Source organism: Xenopus tropicalis, chromosome 5 (assembly GCF_000004195.4).
Source record: "Xenopus tropicalis strain Nigerian chromosome 5, UCB_Xtro_10.0, whole genome shotgun sequence".
NCBI lineage: Eukaryota > Metazoa > Chordata > Amphibia > Anura > Pipidae > Xenopus > Xenopus tropicalis.
This window is the reverse complement of record NC_030681.2, coordinates 83,245,708-83,261,365: the sequence shown is the minus strand read 5'-3', so window position 1 is coordinate 83,261,365 and position 15,658 is coordinate 83,245,708. Positions and strand designations below refer to the sequence as shown.

Below are 15,658 nucleotides of genomic sequence, written 5' to 3'. Positions count from 1 at the left end.
ACCTATACTAACCAATCTATACACTCACATACATAAACTATATATATATACAACCAGTAATACTAACTGTAGATATTAGTATCACAATAGCCTAGGATATTCTGCTTGTTCAAAAACTCATCCAGGCCCCTCTTAAAGGCATTAACAGAGTCTGCCATTACCACATCACTAGGAAGGGCATTCCACAGCCTCACTGCCCTCACCGTGAAAAACCACCTACGCTGCTTCAAATGGAAGCTCTGTTCCTCTAATCTATAGGGGTGACCTCTGGTGCGCTGATTGTTTTTATGGGAAAAAAGAACATCCCCCAACTGCCTATAATCCCCTCTAATGTAACATATGGGATGACTATGTTGTTTCGCCTGCTGTGTTCCTCCCTTCTGTTTGTAGGTCTGGTCTTTCTGTTGGTCTTTGATTTGGTTTTGATGAAGGCCCAGTCTGGGTACCCACAAGTTTTCAGAGCTCCTTTTAGATGTTTATATTCTTTCTCCTTAGCCTCTGCATTGGATGCCATAGTTTCAGCCCGATGATGTAGAGTCCTAATTACACCCAGTTTATGTTCCAAAGGGTGGTGGGAATCAAACAGCAAGTACTGGTCTGTGTGGGTGGGTTTCCTGTATACTTCAATATCCAGGTCCCTCCCCTCTTTGATAACTATAGCACAGTCCAAAAAAGCCAGTTTGCTGTCTTTCACATCTTCCCTTGTGAACGTGATGTTTTTGTCCACCGAGTTTATGTGTTTGGTGAAGGCTGGAACCTCGCGTTCTTTAATTTTGACCCAGGTGTCATCCACATATCTGAACCAATGACTTGGTGTTGTTCCCTTGCAGGTGTCCAGGGCTTTCTTTTCCACTTCTTCCATGTAAAGGTTCGCTACAATTGGAGACACAGGCGAACCCATGGCACAGCCATGTTTTTGTCTATAGAAAACTTCCTTGTGCTTGAAGTAAGTGGTATTGAGACATAGGTCCAGTAAGGAACAAACTTGTTCTGGGGTCAGCTTTGTTCTGCTGCTGAGGGTGGTGTCTTGTTTCAGCCATTTCCTCACTGTATCAATTGCCTCGGCAGTGGGTATGCATGTGAACAGAGATGTTACGTCATAGGACACCATTGTATCATCGATCTCCAGCTTTAACTCCTTCACTTTTTTGACAAAGTCCATGGAGTTCTGAATGTGGTGTACTGTGTTTCCAACTAAGGGGGCTAAGATGTTGGCCACGTATTTAGCAATGTTATAAGTCACACAGTTAATGCTGCTGACAATTGGCCTCAAAGGGGCTCCTTCTTTGTGTATTTTTGGGAGTCCATATAGGCATGGAGTGGCTTCGCCTGGGTAAAGGTGACGGTACAAAGCTGGACTGATGACCTTTTCCTTCTCAAGGTGCTGCAAGCAGTCTATAACCTTCTTCTTGAAGTTGCTTGTTGGATCTCTCTTGAGTTGCTCATATGTGTCCGAATCGTTGAGCAGTGTGGACACTTTGGCATGGTAGTCTGATGTATTCAGTACCACTGTACACCTTCCTTTATCTGCAGGCAGGATGGTGACACTTGAGTCCTTGGCAAGTGATGTCAGAGCCCTCCTCTCTTGCAGACTTAGGTTGGAAGGGGGAGCTTTAGCATTAGCTAGGGCTGCTGATACTTTTAACCGGATGTTTTCAGCCTCATCCACTGGTATCTTATTGTTGTGGATGGATGATTCTGTGGCTGTCATAAAGTCTACCACTGGTACATACCGTGGGGCCACTGCAAAGTTCAGTCCCTTAGCTAAGACATCCTTCTCTGGTTCTGTGAGTTCCCTGTCTGATAAATTCTTTACCCACAGATCCTTGATGTTCTGGCATGTCTTGTTTTCATCTTCCTTCCTCCCTGTTGATTTGTCTGTTCGCTGGGTGTTGTTGGTACGTGATAATAAACTGGTGAATTTGTTTATTTGCCTCTCCTTGCCCTTGGCATGTTGTGCAAGTAGCGCCCGCTCTGTGAATTCAACCACTCTTTGCAACGTCAGCACCGGTAGTTTTGCTGTCAGTCTCTGTTTTTCATTATCAAATTTATGAACCAGGACCTCAATTGAGAAGTTAGTCTGCCTCACCCGTTCATTTAACAGTTGTTTCTGGGCTTTCTGAAGGATCACCTTGGCCCTGACCTTTAACCGAAGAACCCAGACGTAGGCTGCATGGTGTGATTCCCTGATATCGGCATCGTAGGTTAAAACGAAGATGGTTTCTGTAATCCGCAAGTTTTCTGGATTGGATGAATGAGAATCTTCATAGACATATAACTATATTATTTTCTACATAACCATAGACCGGATGATAAAAACTTTCCAGGCTGCGTTTGCAGCTTAATTGGCCTGTGTATGGGGCCCTCTGATGGGCCTGCCTAACCAACCTGTGGGCTAATATCAGCCAGATATTGATAATGTTGCAGTTTCAGCCACAATTTTGGAGGATTTCTGCCCGGTTTTCAACATTCAGCCCCTGTCAGGCTGTCTTAATCAAAACCAGACAGGTAACCCTATTTAGCAGGAATGCCACAGTTTTAAGGTGGTGTGGGTGTATAATAAATGTAATGCATAAATGATAACTCTGCTTGACAAACTATGGTATTAAGATAATATAGCAGTTGTGTGTGGTTATTAGCACAGCTATTCCACTGGCCATTAGCACTGTTTAGACGCTTCTTTATTTACACTATCCCCTCCTTCACTCTCTACTTCACTTCTTTACCTCACTTTATTTTGACCCTGTCCCTTCACCCTCCATCCCTTTCCTAAATATATGTAGAATCCTACTTCTCTCCAAAAACACTGGGTGGCCGCTGAACCCATGGTGTGTGTCTGTGCATGTCTCTATAACTTATAAACAGAGCAGTCAGAACACTTTGGGGCACATTTACTAACCCACGAACGGGCCGAATGCGTCCAATTGCGTTTTTTTTGTAATGATCGGTATTTGGCGATTTTTCGGAAAATTATCGCGACTTTTTTGTTGCCATTCCGAATGTTGCGCAAAATCTGGCGTTTTTTTCGTAGCGTTAAAACTTGCGCGAAAAGTCACGCCTTTTTCGTAGCCATTCCGAAAGTTGCGCAAAATGTTGCGATTTTTTCGTAGCGTTCGGATTCATTCAAGCTTCAGTATGGTGACTTTTCTTGGGCCAGGTTGGAGCTGCAGGGTGCCATTGAGTCCTATGGGAGGCTTCCAAAATGATGCTAAGTCTGAAAGTTTCGCCCGCCGCTTACGAGCGCTCAATACGAAAAAGTCGCGACAAGATACGAGAGAATCGTAATGGCTACGAAAAACTTGCGTTTTTTTCTCGCAAATCGTATTGGTAACGAAAAAGTCGCGACAATTTCCGAAAAGTCGTAAAGGCGCCGAAAAAATCGAAAAAAATACGAAAAAGTCGCAAAATGTTCGTTTTCCAATCGGAATTTTTCCAATTCGGATTCGAATTTGTGTCTTAGTAAATCAACCCCTTTGTTGAACATTCAATGAAAACATTTCATTTTATGGTTATCACGTGAAAACTTGGTGAGATTCAATAGAGTTTTTTTTGTGATAAACAATGATGTAGTGTTCTCATTGAACTCCATCTGGCTAATTTGAAAAATTGGAATTCAATAATTAGGAAGTATAAGCTTTTCTCATCCAATTGAATCTGGACCATCGTCATATAAATAGCTTTATATATTTATATTTTTATCAAAGGACTAGGAACGGCATATGTTAGACACCACCATGTTTTTTTCCAGCCCAGTGCTGCTTTTAGGAAAAAAAAATTATATATACATACAATAAGGCTTGAAAATTGTATACAGTTGCACTTGTGTAAGTCTTAGGGGCTGATTTACTTACCCACGAACGGGTCGAATGGAGTCCGATTGCGTTTTTTTCGTAATGATCGGTATTTTGCGATTTTTTCGTATGTTTTGCGATTTTTTCGGATTCTTTACGAATTTTTCGTTACCAATACGATTTTTGCGTAAAAACGCGAGTTTTCCTATCCATTACGAAAGTTGCGTAAAAAGTTGCGCATTTTTCGTAGCGTTAAAACTTACGCGAAAAGTTGCGCATTTTTCGCGTAAGTTTTAACGCTACGAAAAATGCGCAACTTTTTACGCAACTTTCGTAATGGATACGAAAAACTTGCATTTTTACGCAAAAATCGTATTGGTAACGAAAAATTCGTACAGAATCCGAAAAAATCGCAAAACATACGAAAAAGTCGCAAAATGTTCGTTTTCAAGTCGGAACTTTTCCAATTCGGGTCGGATTCGTGGGTTAGTAAATCAGCCCCTTAGTTTGCCATAGGATGTAAGTAAGTAAGTAAGATAGCAGTGGGGCCCTAAGCAACTTTGCTTCCTGACCCGGTGCATTTTTTTCCAGAAAGGAGCATCGTCTGTTTGAAAAAATGTATACATCTGAATTCCCTGAAAGGTGTCTGACATGATATATTTACATCCCCCATGAACTTGCCTTTCCTCACCATTTAAATATGTATATTTTCATAACTACTGTATGTAACTTGATTAGATTAGAAGCATCTTTTCTTTTTTTTTTATAGGCTATGTTTAGTTTGTGCATGGTAGAAAGCGAAGCTGATGAGGTCAACTTGCATGGAGTCACCAGTCTTGGTTTGAAACAAGCCCTGGATTTTGCCTACACTGGACAGGTACCCTAATTTGCTGTACTACTTCTTATATTTTGCTCTTTTCATGATATGTTTGTGGCACTGTGTTAGTTAATCATGTTACTTAAATCACTTACATAATGGGGGTTATGTGAGGCGTCTCTACTCCACTTCAGAGTTTGCGACTTGCCTCTTCAGGTCTCTTAATGGATGCGCATGCGCAGTGGGTTGCACAGTTATTGTTTGGTGTTCCGGAAGAGGCTGCTGCTGTTGGTGATTTGGTTGACCTTCTGTGAAGATTTTTTTCTGCTTTCGGTTTCCCCCTCCTGTACCTCGCTTGTGTGGACGGATCTCTGGCTTGACTTGGCACGTTTCCTAGACTGTGCTCCTTTCCTTCATCCTTGCTTGCTTATTTGCTTTCTTGACAACTACCTGACTACTCCTGAAAAGTTTAGTGAGTCATTATTTCTTAACAGATTTTCCTTTTCTGCCTGCTTGTTCCTGCAAACTAAAGTTTAAATGCTGATTGTTTCCCTGCAAAGACTGTTCCTGTTAACCCTTGCTGCCTGTGCTTGCTCTATCTGCAAACCCAGTACAAAGACTGTCACTGTTAACATTTACTGCCTTTGCCCACTCTATCTGCAAATTCAGTACAAGTCTGTTACTGGCTGAGTTACTCTATCTGCAAACTCAGTACAAGACTGCTAACCTTTGCTGACTGTTCAATGTAAGTTAGTTGTTTACTGACAATTTTTGAGACTTCAAAAAACAGTATTCACCTTTCCTCCGGCTTGTTGCTCCATTATTAAGCTGACTATCATTCCTGCATAAACCCTTATTGCACAAACCATAATTATACTTACCTTCTGAGTTCCTGTACTGGTACCTTAAAGAACAAACTGACCATTAATAACACATTATTTCTAAGGACAATTTTCCCACTTTAACAGTTTAACTTCTCTGCATGTTCTTGCTGTCTTCTCTTGTCCTGTCAGTATATTTTCATTGCATTTTGTTATCTGGAAAGGAGAGACTCTATTATTCACTGAAGTGATTCAAAATCCATATCCCTATTGCTGCTTGCCACCGGATTCATGATATAAAACATAAATTATCCATCGGAACCTAACAGGTACTTTATCAACGTTCAAATTTTTTTTCACGATTTGAGTTTTTTTTGCAAAAAACGAACAACATGGTAAACATTATAAAAGGTATACCTCCCCCCCACTGAAAAATACTAAGCAAATTTAAGGAAATCCAAGGTGACTTCTAATATCATAAAAGTGTGAATCACTTCTGTTAGGGGTCACAAGAAACAAGAAACTTTTCTTCTATTGAGTCAAGGCTAATCAAAATCTGTTATTTGATGTATTCAAAAACATCATAAGTTTTTTTAGGCAATTGAGCCCTTATAAAACCAGGTTTGATATTTCTGGTCCTCTGACATCGAAGGAGCTGCCTCGAGCAGTTCAGAGGCCAAAAACGCCCCTGCTCAAAAGCCATGCAGCCCTCCCTTAAAGTTGTGGTTTACCTTTACGAACTTTTAATATGCTATAGAATGACCAATTCTAAGCAGCTGTTCAATTGATGTACATTAATTTTTGTATAGTTTTTGAATTATGTGCCGCCATCTTCTGTCTCCTTCAAATTTTCAAATGGAAGTCACTGACCCCAGCAGCCAAAAATCTAAAGCTCTATGGAGCCACAGATTATAGTTATTGCTACTTCTTATTACTTATTTTTCCATTCAGGTCCTCTCCTATGCATATATCAGTTGAACCTTAGCAACCAGATTGCTGAAATTCCAAAGTGAAGATTTGCTGAACAAAAAAGTGAAATAATTAAAAAACAAAAATTAATAAAAAAATGAAGACCAGTTTCAGATTGTCTTAGAATATTTTTCTGTACATCATACTAAAAGTTATCTCAAAGACTAACAACCCCTTTAATCCCCTCTACTACTAAATTTGTAAGCATGGGTGAGTAAGGGGGCAGCATTGGGAAAGGCACAGAATTGCCTTTGATATTGAAAGTTAAGCACTAACTTTCACCTATAGTCAACCGGATATATCCTCGTACCTACCACGTAATCTGTCTTTGCTTGCTACAGAAGCCTATGGTAGACAAGGAACAGCTTTTTTTGCCACATATAATCAGGGCCGCTTTAAGGTACCAGTGGACCCAGGGCAAAGATCTTCTTAAAGATCTCATTAAGATTAAAGTAAATAAGTATATATTTATATTTAGTCTGCCAATTCTGAAGGAAGTCAATTGTTATAGCATTTGAACGGTTTGATTGTGGGCCCTGTGCAGTTGCCCCTTTTGCCCATTTATTAAAATGGCCCTGCATATAATTCCCTAAAAGAATATATATATATATATATATATATATATATATAATATATATAATATATATATATATATATAATACATAATCAGACAAGGTCAGCACTCATGACAAATCAGTAATGGAAGCCTGGGTGCAGTCCTCAAAAAGTGTAGACAATCAATCAAAAAAAGGGGGCCGCTTCACACAGGTCTTAACATGAAGTTTAGTAATTTATTAAATAACAATCGAAGAACTCGTTTCGTTTCGGCTACTCCTGCAGCCTTTTTCAAAGTTAACAAACAAACAAAAAACAGACTCAAATTCCCAGTGTGGCGGGAAACCCAGATTGTGACATGAGAGTGACGTACATAACAGTAATATACACACCTATTACGTGTAATTAAGTGAAAAAACAAACCCATGTAATGTCAAACCAAAAGATAAAATCACCAATCAGCAAATTAATAAAATATGTACAAAGCATCATAATTACTTATTTGTGTATATATAAACAAATAAAAATAAATCAAGCTTATTTCCAAATGTCCGTATTCATTTACTTCCGTGTCATTGTTCAGGCCATCAACAACATTGTGTATTATTATAGTTCAACTTTTGTTCTACAAAGCTTAACAATTGGGATAAATAACAGAACAACAGAGTGTCTCAAAAGTACAGACTTAGGGGGAGATTTACAAAGACCCGAACACTCGGAGCATTCATGCAAACACTCCGAGAATATTCACACTGATTTTTTCCGCGCGGCAGCGCAATTTTTTTTAGTGTTTTGATAAATCTGCCCCTTAGTGTTTACACCCAACCCGAGACAGAAATAAGAACCGTGTGTATATCAACAAGACCAGGGTATGAACGGCGGAACTTGATAAAAAAAATAAAATAAAAAATAAAAAGAAAGAATCAATACAGTAAAGAACATCCATACCATGTATATGATGATTCTTGTGTCCAATGTCATCCATATCCCTTAGAGCGTCAGTGTGCAGTGGACTATAGATAATCAGTGTCGCTGCCAAAGTTAGCGCATCCGATGTTTCGTGAGCAGCAAGATCAGTGAATCATGGCCACAATGTTTTTAGTGATAGACGCTATGTTGAACCGGCAAGCTGAGCTTTTTCACTCTACTGCACATGTGCGCGCGAGCGAAGCAGGAAGGAGGAAGCGCTCGCAGCTACCCCGGGCTGGTGCTGTTCTCTCCGAACAGGGGCACCAGCCCAGGGTAAAAGGTAGGCGATTTAAGTCACTTGGGGGTGCCTAACATTTTGGCACCCCCAAGTGACTTTGCCTTTCCTTCTCCTTTAAGGGTTACTACACATGTCTTACAGACAGGGCTGCCATCAGTGGGGAAGAAGGGGAACTGTTGTGCTGGGTCCTGTCAAAATCTGCTTCAGAAGGGGACCCAGTGGCGGCACGAAAGTTGCACAGATTGTGTAAGTTAACATCTGCAAAAGTTGCCTATAAAACTTAAGAAACTGGCGTAACTTGCCTAGAAACTTAAGTAAGCAAAAGACAATGCAGAGAAGGGGCAGACTCCACCTACCACCAATTAATTAAACAACTTAAAGGTAAATTCTACTTCCCTCCAATGAAATGACTGACTCATTTGCACATTTATTTTTCATTTTACTATTTATATGAACTGATTATTATAGTGAAACATAAGCTTCTTATTTTGGGAGCTATTTGCTGAATTTTATTAGTGTCTCCTACATAAAGTTTCCGCAGTGGAATGACTGGTTAAGCAATGGCAGCGCAGGGGCAGGAGGGCAATTAAACTTAGGACAAACTCCAGTGAGTGTAATGAACTAATTATTAATTAGCACATTAATTAATGAAACTCTTACTATCAACTGTTTATTATAGGGGACATCAGCTTCTGTGTAATGCACACACAAGGGGCTTGGCCAAAATTTTTGCACTGTGCACTTGTGTTCTTAGAGGGCCCTATATAAATAACTTGTATGGGGTCTCAAAGTTTCTGATGGTGGCCCTGATTACAGAATATGTGGTCTACCTCATAAAGTGCCCTTGTGGATTTCTTTATGTGGGAAAGACCACACAGAGTCTTAAGGACAGGATTAGTCAACATGAATCCACCATTAGAACTAATAATTTAAAATTATCGGTACAAGCTAATTCTCAAAAACATAAATATTCTATTGCCTCTCTCCCGCTTTTGGTTATAGAGGCTGTGCCTACTCTGATAAGAGGGGGCAACAGGCTTCTGTTTTTGCAAAAACGGGAGAAATTTTGGATACATACTTTACAAACACTTGAACCTAGGGGCATGAATGGTAAATCCAATCTGACTGGATTGGTGTAAGGAGGTTTTAGTATTTTGGATGTGAACTGAAGGATGTACAATGATCATTTTTGATTATGTGTCTTATAAAAAATGTTGCACATGAATGAATGCTGATTAAAGGGTGGAGCAAGACCTTTACAAACTGGCTTTGTGGCTTGGAAAAGGAGCCTGAAGCTCTGAAACCTTGCCTGTATTTTTAATAATAAAGTGTTGGTGAATTTTTATATAAATATATAAAGTGTATATATGTATGTAAATATCATTAAAAATGATGGAATCCTTAGCTGGAATGGTAGTTTATGTGCACAAATTCAAAAGCCAAAAATAGTCACTTAATATCATTAACTTAGGCAGCATTAATTTCAGTTAGCAAAAATGCTAGTTCAGCAGCATACATTTAGATAAGGATTGTAGAGACTGATAGTATAGCAACATCACTTAAAGTTCTAAAATTGCAGCATTAACGCAAATTAGTTTTTGTGACCAACATTTGTCAACATTTGTCTATCTACATTTATGCTGCAAGTTGATGCAATCAAGTCTCAACTTGTTAAAGTATCACATTTTACCTATGAATTATTGCACATAAACTATTACAGCTAATTTGTTCATATATATTGTATACTTTTTTTATACAGATTTTTCATTTATTGCATATTTATTGATTTTGTATATTGTGAACTGTATTGAAAAAATATTTTTGAATGATAAAGTGCATGATTAGATAAATCATAAGGTTATATTAATGGGCTTATTTATAAATCTTCGAGTTTGTGAATTTGAGTTTATTTTTCTAAACTGAAAAAACTCGCATATTGAATGGTTGCTTATTTACTTATAAGGAAAACTTGAATATCTGGAATTTTTTGAGTTACGAGCTCTACAAACTTGAAAAATTAGAGTTTGGATTTGCCTATGACAACTTCCATTGAATTCTATAGAAACTCACAAGCTTTTTAGATGGAGAATTTCTACATTTGAGTTTTTGTGTTTTTTTGCATTCGAGTTTTTTAAACGCAAAGAACTCGAATCAATAACAAAAAATCAAACTCGGCCGTTGATAAATCACCCCTAAGTGTTTAATTAATAGCCACAGTTTTAAAGGAGAAGGAAAGGCTAATAAAGAGTTAATCTCAAGCTGCAGGCATACCTTCAGTTGTCTCAATAGTGCCCTTAAGTCTCCCCATATTTCACCTGTCCAGATGATCAGAAGCCAAACAGGAAGAAAAAACGCTGAGCTGTGTAAATAAAGTTCCCATAATGCCTCACTCCTGCACCAAGACCAAGGGGCTGATTTACTAACCCACGAATCCGACCCGAATTGGAAAAGTTCCGACTTGAAAACGAACATTTTGCGACTTTTTCGTATGTTTTGCGATTTTTTCGGATTCTGTACGAATTTTTCGTTACCAATACGATTTTTGCGTAAAAACGCGAGTTTTCCTATCCATTACGAAAGTTGCGTAAAAAGTTGCGCATTTTTTGTAGCGTTAAAACTTACGCGAAAAGTTGCGCATTTTTCGCGTAAGTTTTAACGCTACGAAAAATGCGCAACTTTTTACGCAACTTTCGTAATGGATAGGAAAACTCGCGTTTTTACGCAAAAATCGTATTGGTAACGAAAAATTCGTAAAGAATCCGAAAAAATCGCAAAACATACGAAAAAATCGCAAAATACCGATCATTACGAAAAAAACGCAATCGGACTCCATTCGACCCGTTCGTGGGTAAGTAAATCAGCCCCCAAGTGTACATGCTCAGTTTGTAAGACTATGGGGCATATTTATTAAAATGTGAGTTTAGAGGTTAATACATAAATACTCACCAATGTTCTATTCATTCCTATGGAATTAGTAGAAACGTATTTACCAAATAGTGAGTTCTAACTTTCATCCATTGACAAATACCTTTCTAAAAATCTTATTGGAATGAATAGAACATGGGTGAGTTTTTATGCATGAACCTCTAAACTCACATTTTAATAAATCTGCCCCATGAGTCAGCTTCCTGCTGATTGGCTCTGATCCACATTCCTAAAGGGGGGGAGTGAGTTCTTAGCATTCTTGAGGGAGGGGGGAGCAGGAGAGGTGAGAGCGATAAGAGCTGCTTGTCTCTGGCACATGAATTACAGACACAACAAATCTTCTGACAGAGAAGTCAGTGCAGCATTTCTGTGAGTGCTTATGGCTGTATTTACATAGACCTTTCTGATAAAGCTTACTTAGTTTAAACCTCTTTCTCCTTTAATGTAAAAAGCAAAAAGATTTGGTTACAAGTTGTCCCTAGCAACACAGGGTTTTCTGCCTCACTGTATTATTCCTTTAGGTTTAATCATACAAGGGGGCTTAATAAATGTATGGGAACTTTTATACAGAATGTTTGGGACCTGGGGTTTTCCAGATAAGGGGTCTTTTCATAATTTTGACCTCCATACCTTTAGTCTGCTAAAATCATTTAAACATTAAATAAACCCAACAGGATTGTTTTGCCCCCAATAAGAATTAATTACAAGGTACAAGGTAGTGATGAGCGAATCTGTCCCGTTTTGCTTCGCCATAAAATTAGCGAAATGGGGAAAAATTCGCGAAACGCATTTGTCGCATTTTTTTTTGTCATCCACTTCTTTTTTGTTGCCCGCATCTATTTTTTGACGCCACGGGCAATTTGACGCAATCGCGCCCAATTTGAACCACGACAAAAAAAAAATTTGCTGCAAATTTTCTCTGAAGCTTTGCGAAAAAATTTGTCAATGGCAAAATGCGGAAATTCGCTGCGAATCCATGCCTGCTGAAAAAATTCGCTCATCACTAGTACAAGGTACTATTTCATTATTACAGAAAGAAAAATGGTAAATTATTTGATTAAAATTGAGCCTTTGGGAGCTGGTCTTCCTGCACTGTAATTCTAAGCTTTCTGGAAATGGCTTTCCAGATAATGGATCCCATACCTGTTGAAAATTTAAGTCAGTAATTTTTCCTTCCTTCTAGTGGCTAACTATTAACCTTTCTGCCTTTGAACAGCAGCACATGTTTAGATCTGTGTCTCATAGATCTCACGTGGGGGCAGATTTACCAAAACTAAAATTTCTCATATTTTTTTATTTTAAAATTCTAAAATTATATTTTAATATGAATACAAATATTTTACAATTCATAATTTTTCAACTTGCTGCATGAAAATTGCAATATTTTCTAATTGTTACATAAAAAAACCTAACGTTTCAAAGCAAAAGAAGGATCCTCAAGGAAAGGGACATCTGCCATTGATTTCTACATGATCTCAGCAAGTTTTCAGATTTTAGCCATGTTGATTGCACCTTTTTTTTCTGTGAATTTTAGCACTAAAATTCCGAATTGTTAAAAAAAAAATCCAACAGTTAGTTCTTCTTTAAGTGCTGTCAGCTAATGCCACCTTTTCCCACAAGAGAACACGTGAATGAGCTGAATGGCTAAACCGAATTATATGATGTCTAAAAACCTTTCCTTTTCCCATTGTATTTAAATGGAATCTTTAAATATTTTCAACTTCTAAAGGAGGGTGGAATATACACCAGTAATTTCCTGTGTTCAGTTCCTGTCTATCTTGTCAGTATCCCAGGGAATACAATTTAGCTGCAGTTTATCAAAAAGCTTTATATCTCCCACTGGCCTTGTTACAGGTCTACCTCAGTCAAACTCTTTGGTCAAAAATACTCTTATGAATGCTAAAAAGAAGTATGATCAATGAGAAAATCTGGTCTTCCTGTATATACATAAATGCTGTCAGATGTGCATCAGTCATCATTTGTCTGGCTAATGCTGACAACAGAACAACATATAAGGTACACAACAGAAACTCAAAATGCATTTGGTGCCATCTAGTGGTTAACAATAACTAGACAATCTGCCATTAATAGAGAATTACTGCAGATTTTTATAATACAGGTATGTATTAGTTATCTGAAAACCGATTATCCAGAAATGTCCAAATTATGGGAAGGCCTTCTGCCATAAACTCCACTTTTAGCAACTAATTCACATTATTGTAATGTATTACAATACATTGTACATTATTAAATGTATTTTCTAATTTTCTGTATTAAAAAACTAATACCTTGTACTTGTTCCTAAACATGATATAATTAATCCTAATCAGAGGCAAAACAAAATAAATATTGGGTTTATTTAATGTTAATTTTTTTTTTTTTTTTTTTACTAGACTTAAGGTATGGAGATCCAAATTAGGGGATACCTGTAATACTGTATACAGACATATTATTTTTAAATTAAAACGTAAAGAAATAAAATGGAACCACTAATGCTATGCATGCCTTTTAGCACAAACAGTTTTCAATTTTGACAGTTTTCTTCACTGTGGTTACCATAGTTCCATCTCCTGCTTTGTTATCTTTACAAAATAAACTAACATAAATGATTCAGTAACAGCCTACCCAAATCCCAGGGTTAATTCAATGCATAATCCATACTACTATATAGGGATTTGTCCCTGTAAGGCCACAACTTTGTTAGGTTTTTTTCTCAGGTCAGTACTTTTGTTAGGGGAAAAATTGTGCTGACTTGGGGATCTTTCTATAACAGCACCATGCTGCCATCTTACCCGACTTTCCCAGTTTTCCTGATTTGGGAGCACACACGCACACACACATACACTCACACACATCTATTATATCTATTTTTCATTTACTTTTAATGAAGCTTGCTTGAGTTCTTTTTTTTTTTAACTATGTTTTTATTTGTTTTCAAAGAAAAACAAGTTAAGACATTACGAAATCAATGTAAATGTGCAATATCTATTTTTAAGGTTAAAGGAGAAAGAAAGGTAATCAGTAAGGTCTATGTAAATACAGCCATAAGCACTCACAGAAACACTGCACTGACTTCTCTGAAAAAAGATTAGTTGTGTCTGTAATTCCTGTGCCAGAGACATGCAGCTTTCTGTTCTCGTGCTCCCCCCTCGTGCTCCCCCCTCCCTCAAGAATGCTAAGAACTTACTCCCCCCCCTTAAGAATGTGGATCTGAGCCAATCAGCAGGAAGCTGGCTCATAGTCTTACTAACTGAGCATGTTCACTTGGTCTGCATGTCTGTGCAGGAGTGAGGCATTATGGGAACTTTCTTTACACAGCTCAGTGTTTTTTATTCCTGTTTGGCTTTAGATCTTCTGAACAGGTGAAATATGGGGAGACTTAAGGGCACTATTGAGACAACTGAAGGTATGCCTGCAGCTTGAGATTAACTCTTTACTAGCCTTTACTTCTCCTTTAAATAAGTACACTTGTTCATATAGGTTGTGGTAGGCGTGTATGTTAGATAATAAAGAGGAGTGAGGTACGTATATCTACTTTCGCTTTTCGTAACTATTTTTGCCAAGGGTTCCGCATATACTTTTAACATAAATTTAGTGGGTGACAGTAATTGACCTTGGGGTCTACAGTCTTATTGGTAGCTACCCTGTGCTTATGCTGCAGATTAAATCGTATCCACATGGTTGTGTAAAAGTTGTCCATGGTACGAGTCCCACAGAAACCAGTCCTCTAAGAAGGGTAATGTTTTATCATGGCCCTTAAGTAATCCATGTTCTATACATGCTGTATCTTGTTGACCAGTTCTGGTATGGATGGCATTGTGGGAGATTTCCAGTGAGCTGCTATCAGACAGCGTATTCAGCTTGCTTGAGTTCTGAAGATGTACTTCCCATTGACTTTCTTGGCATGTCAGCAGGTTTTTGGTGGAGAGATTTTATATTCAGTGTTTCACTTTTTTGTTTTTAATAAAAATCACAATTGGAAAAAAGTTTTCACAGTTGCAATTTTTGCCAATTGCACCCCCCACTGATATATACCACTGATCACCCTAAAACAATGTCATCATCATATAAGGAACTCTGAGGAAGGTAAGGGAGACTTGCACTTTTTTACATATGTTAAATGTATCCACATGTGTTCTTGATTGGTGTGTACAGAGAGGCTATGACCAATGTTCCTTTTAATTCCTTTTTGATATGTGCTCTTATGGACAGTGAATATAAGGTTGCCACTAGTGATAAGCAAAACTGATGTGTTTCGCTTTGCTGAGAAATCTGTGAAACGATGGAAAACTTTGCTAAATGGCAACATTTTGCCAAATGTATTGATGTCAATGGGTGTAGGATTAAAGTGGGAGGAATAAGTATTAAAATGTAAATATCTTCATAGTGGAATAGTTAAAAAGAAACAAGTCATTTTTTAGCAAAAGGAACCAAAATATCGGTGGTAAGTTCTACTTTCCCTTTTAATCTATGTGTATCTGGGCAATCACAGGCAAGCAGGGACACTCAATGTACTGTACATTTTGTGCATTTAACCTGTATGCACCTATATAGATTGCACGTTTGCAGGGTC

General features: G+C 38.1%; 1 protein-coding gene across 4 annotated transcripts in view; it reads left to right on the top strand.

Moving 5' to 3' along the window:
- Positions 1 to 15,658, top strand: part of klhl32 (kelch like family member 32) — a 136,868-nt gene that overhangs the window by 61,759 nt on the left and 59,451 nt on the right. For all 4 annotated transcript variants that reach the window (XM_012963034.3, XM_031901722.1, XM_012963031.3 and 1 more), the window contains 1 exon segment: positions 4,561 to 4,668. In XM_012963034.3, coding sequence (XP_012818488.1) covers positions 4,561 to 4,668 — 108 coding nt within the window.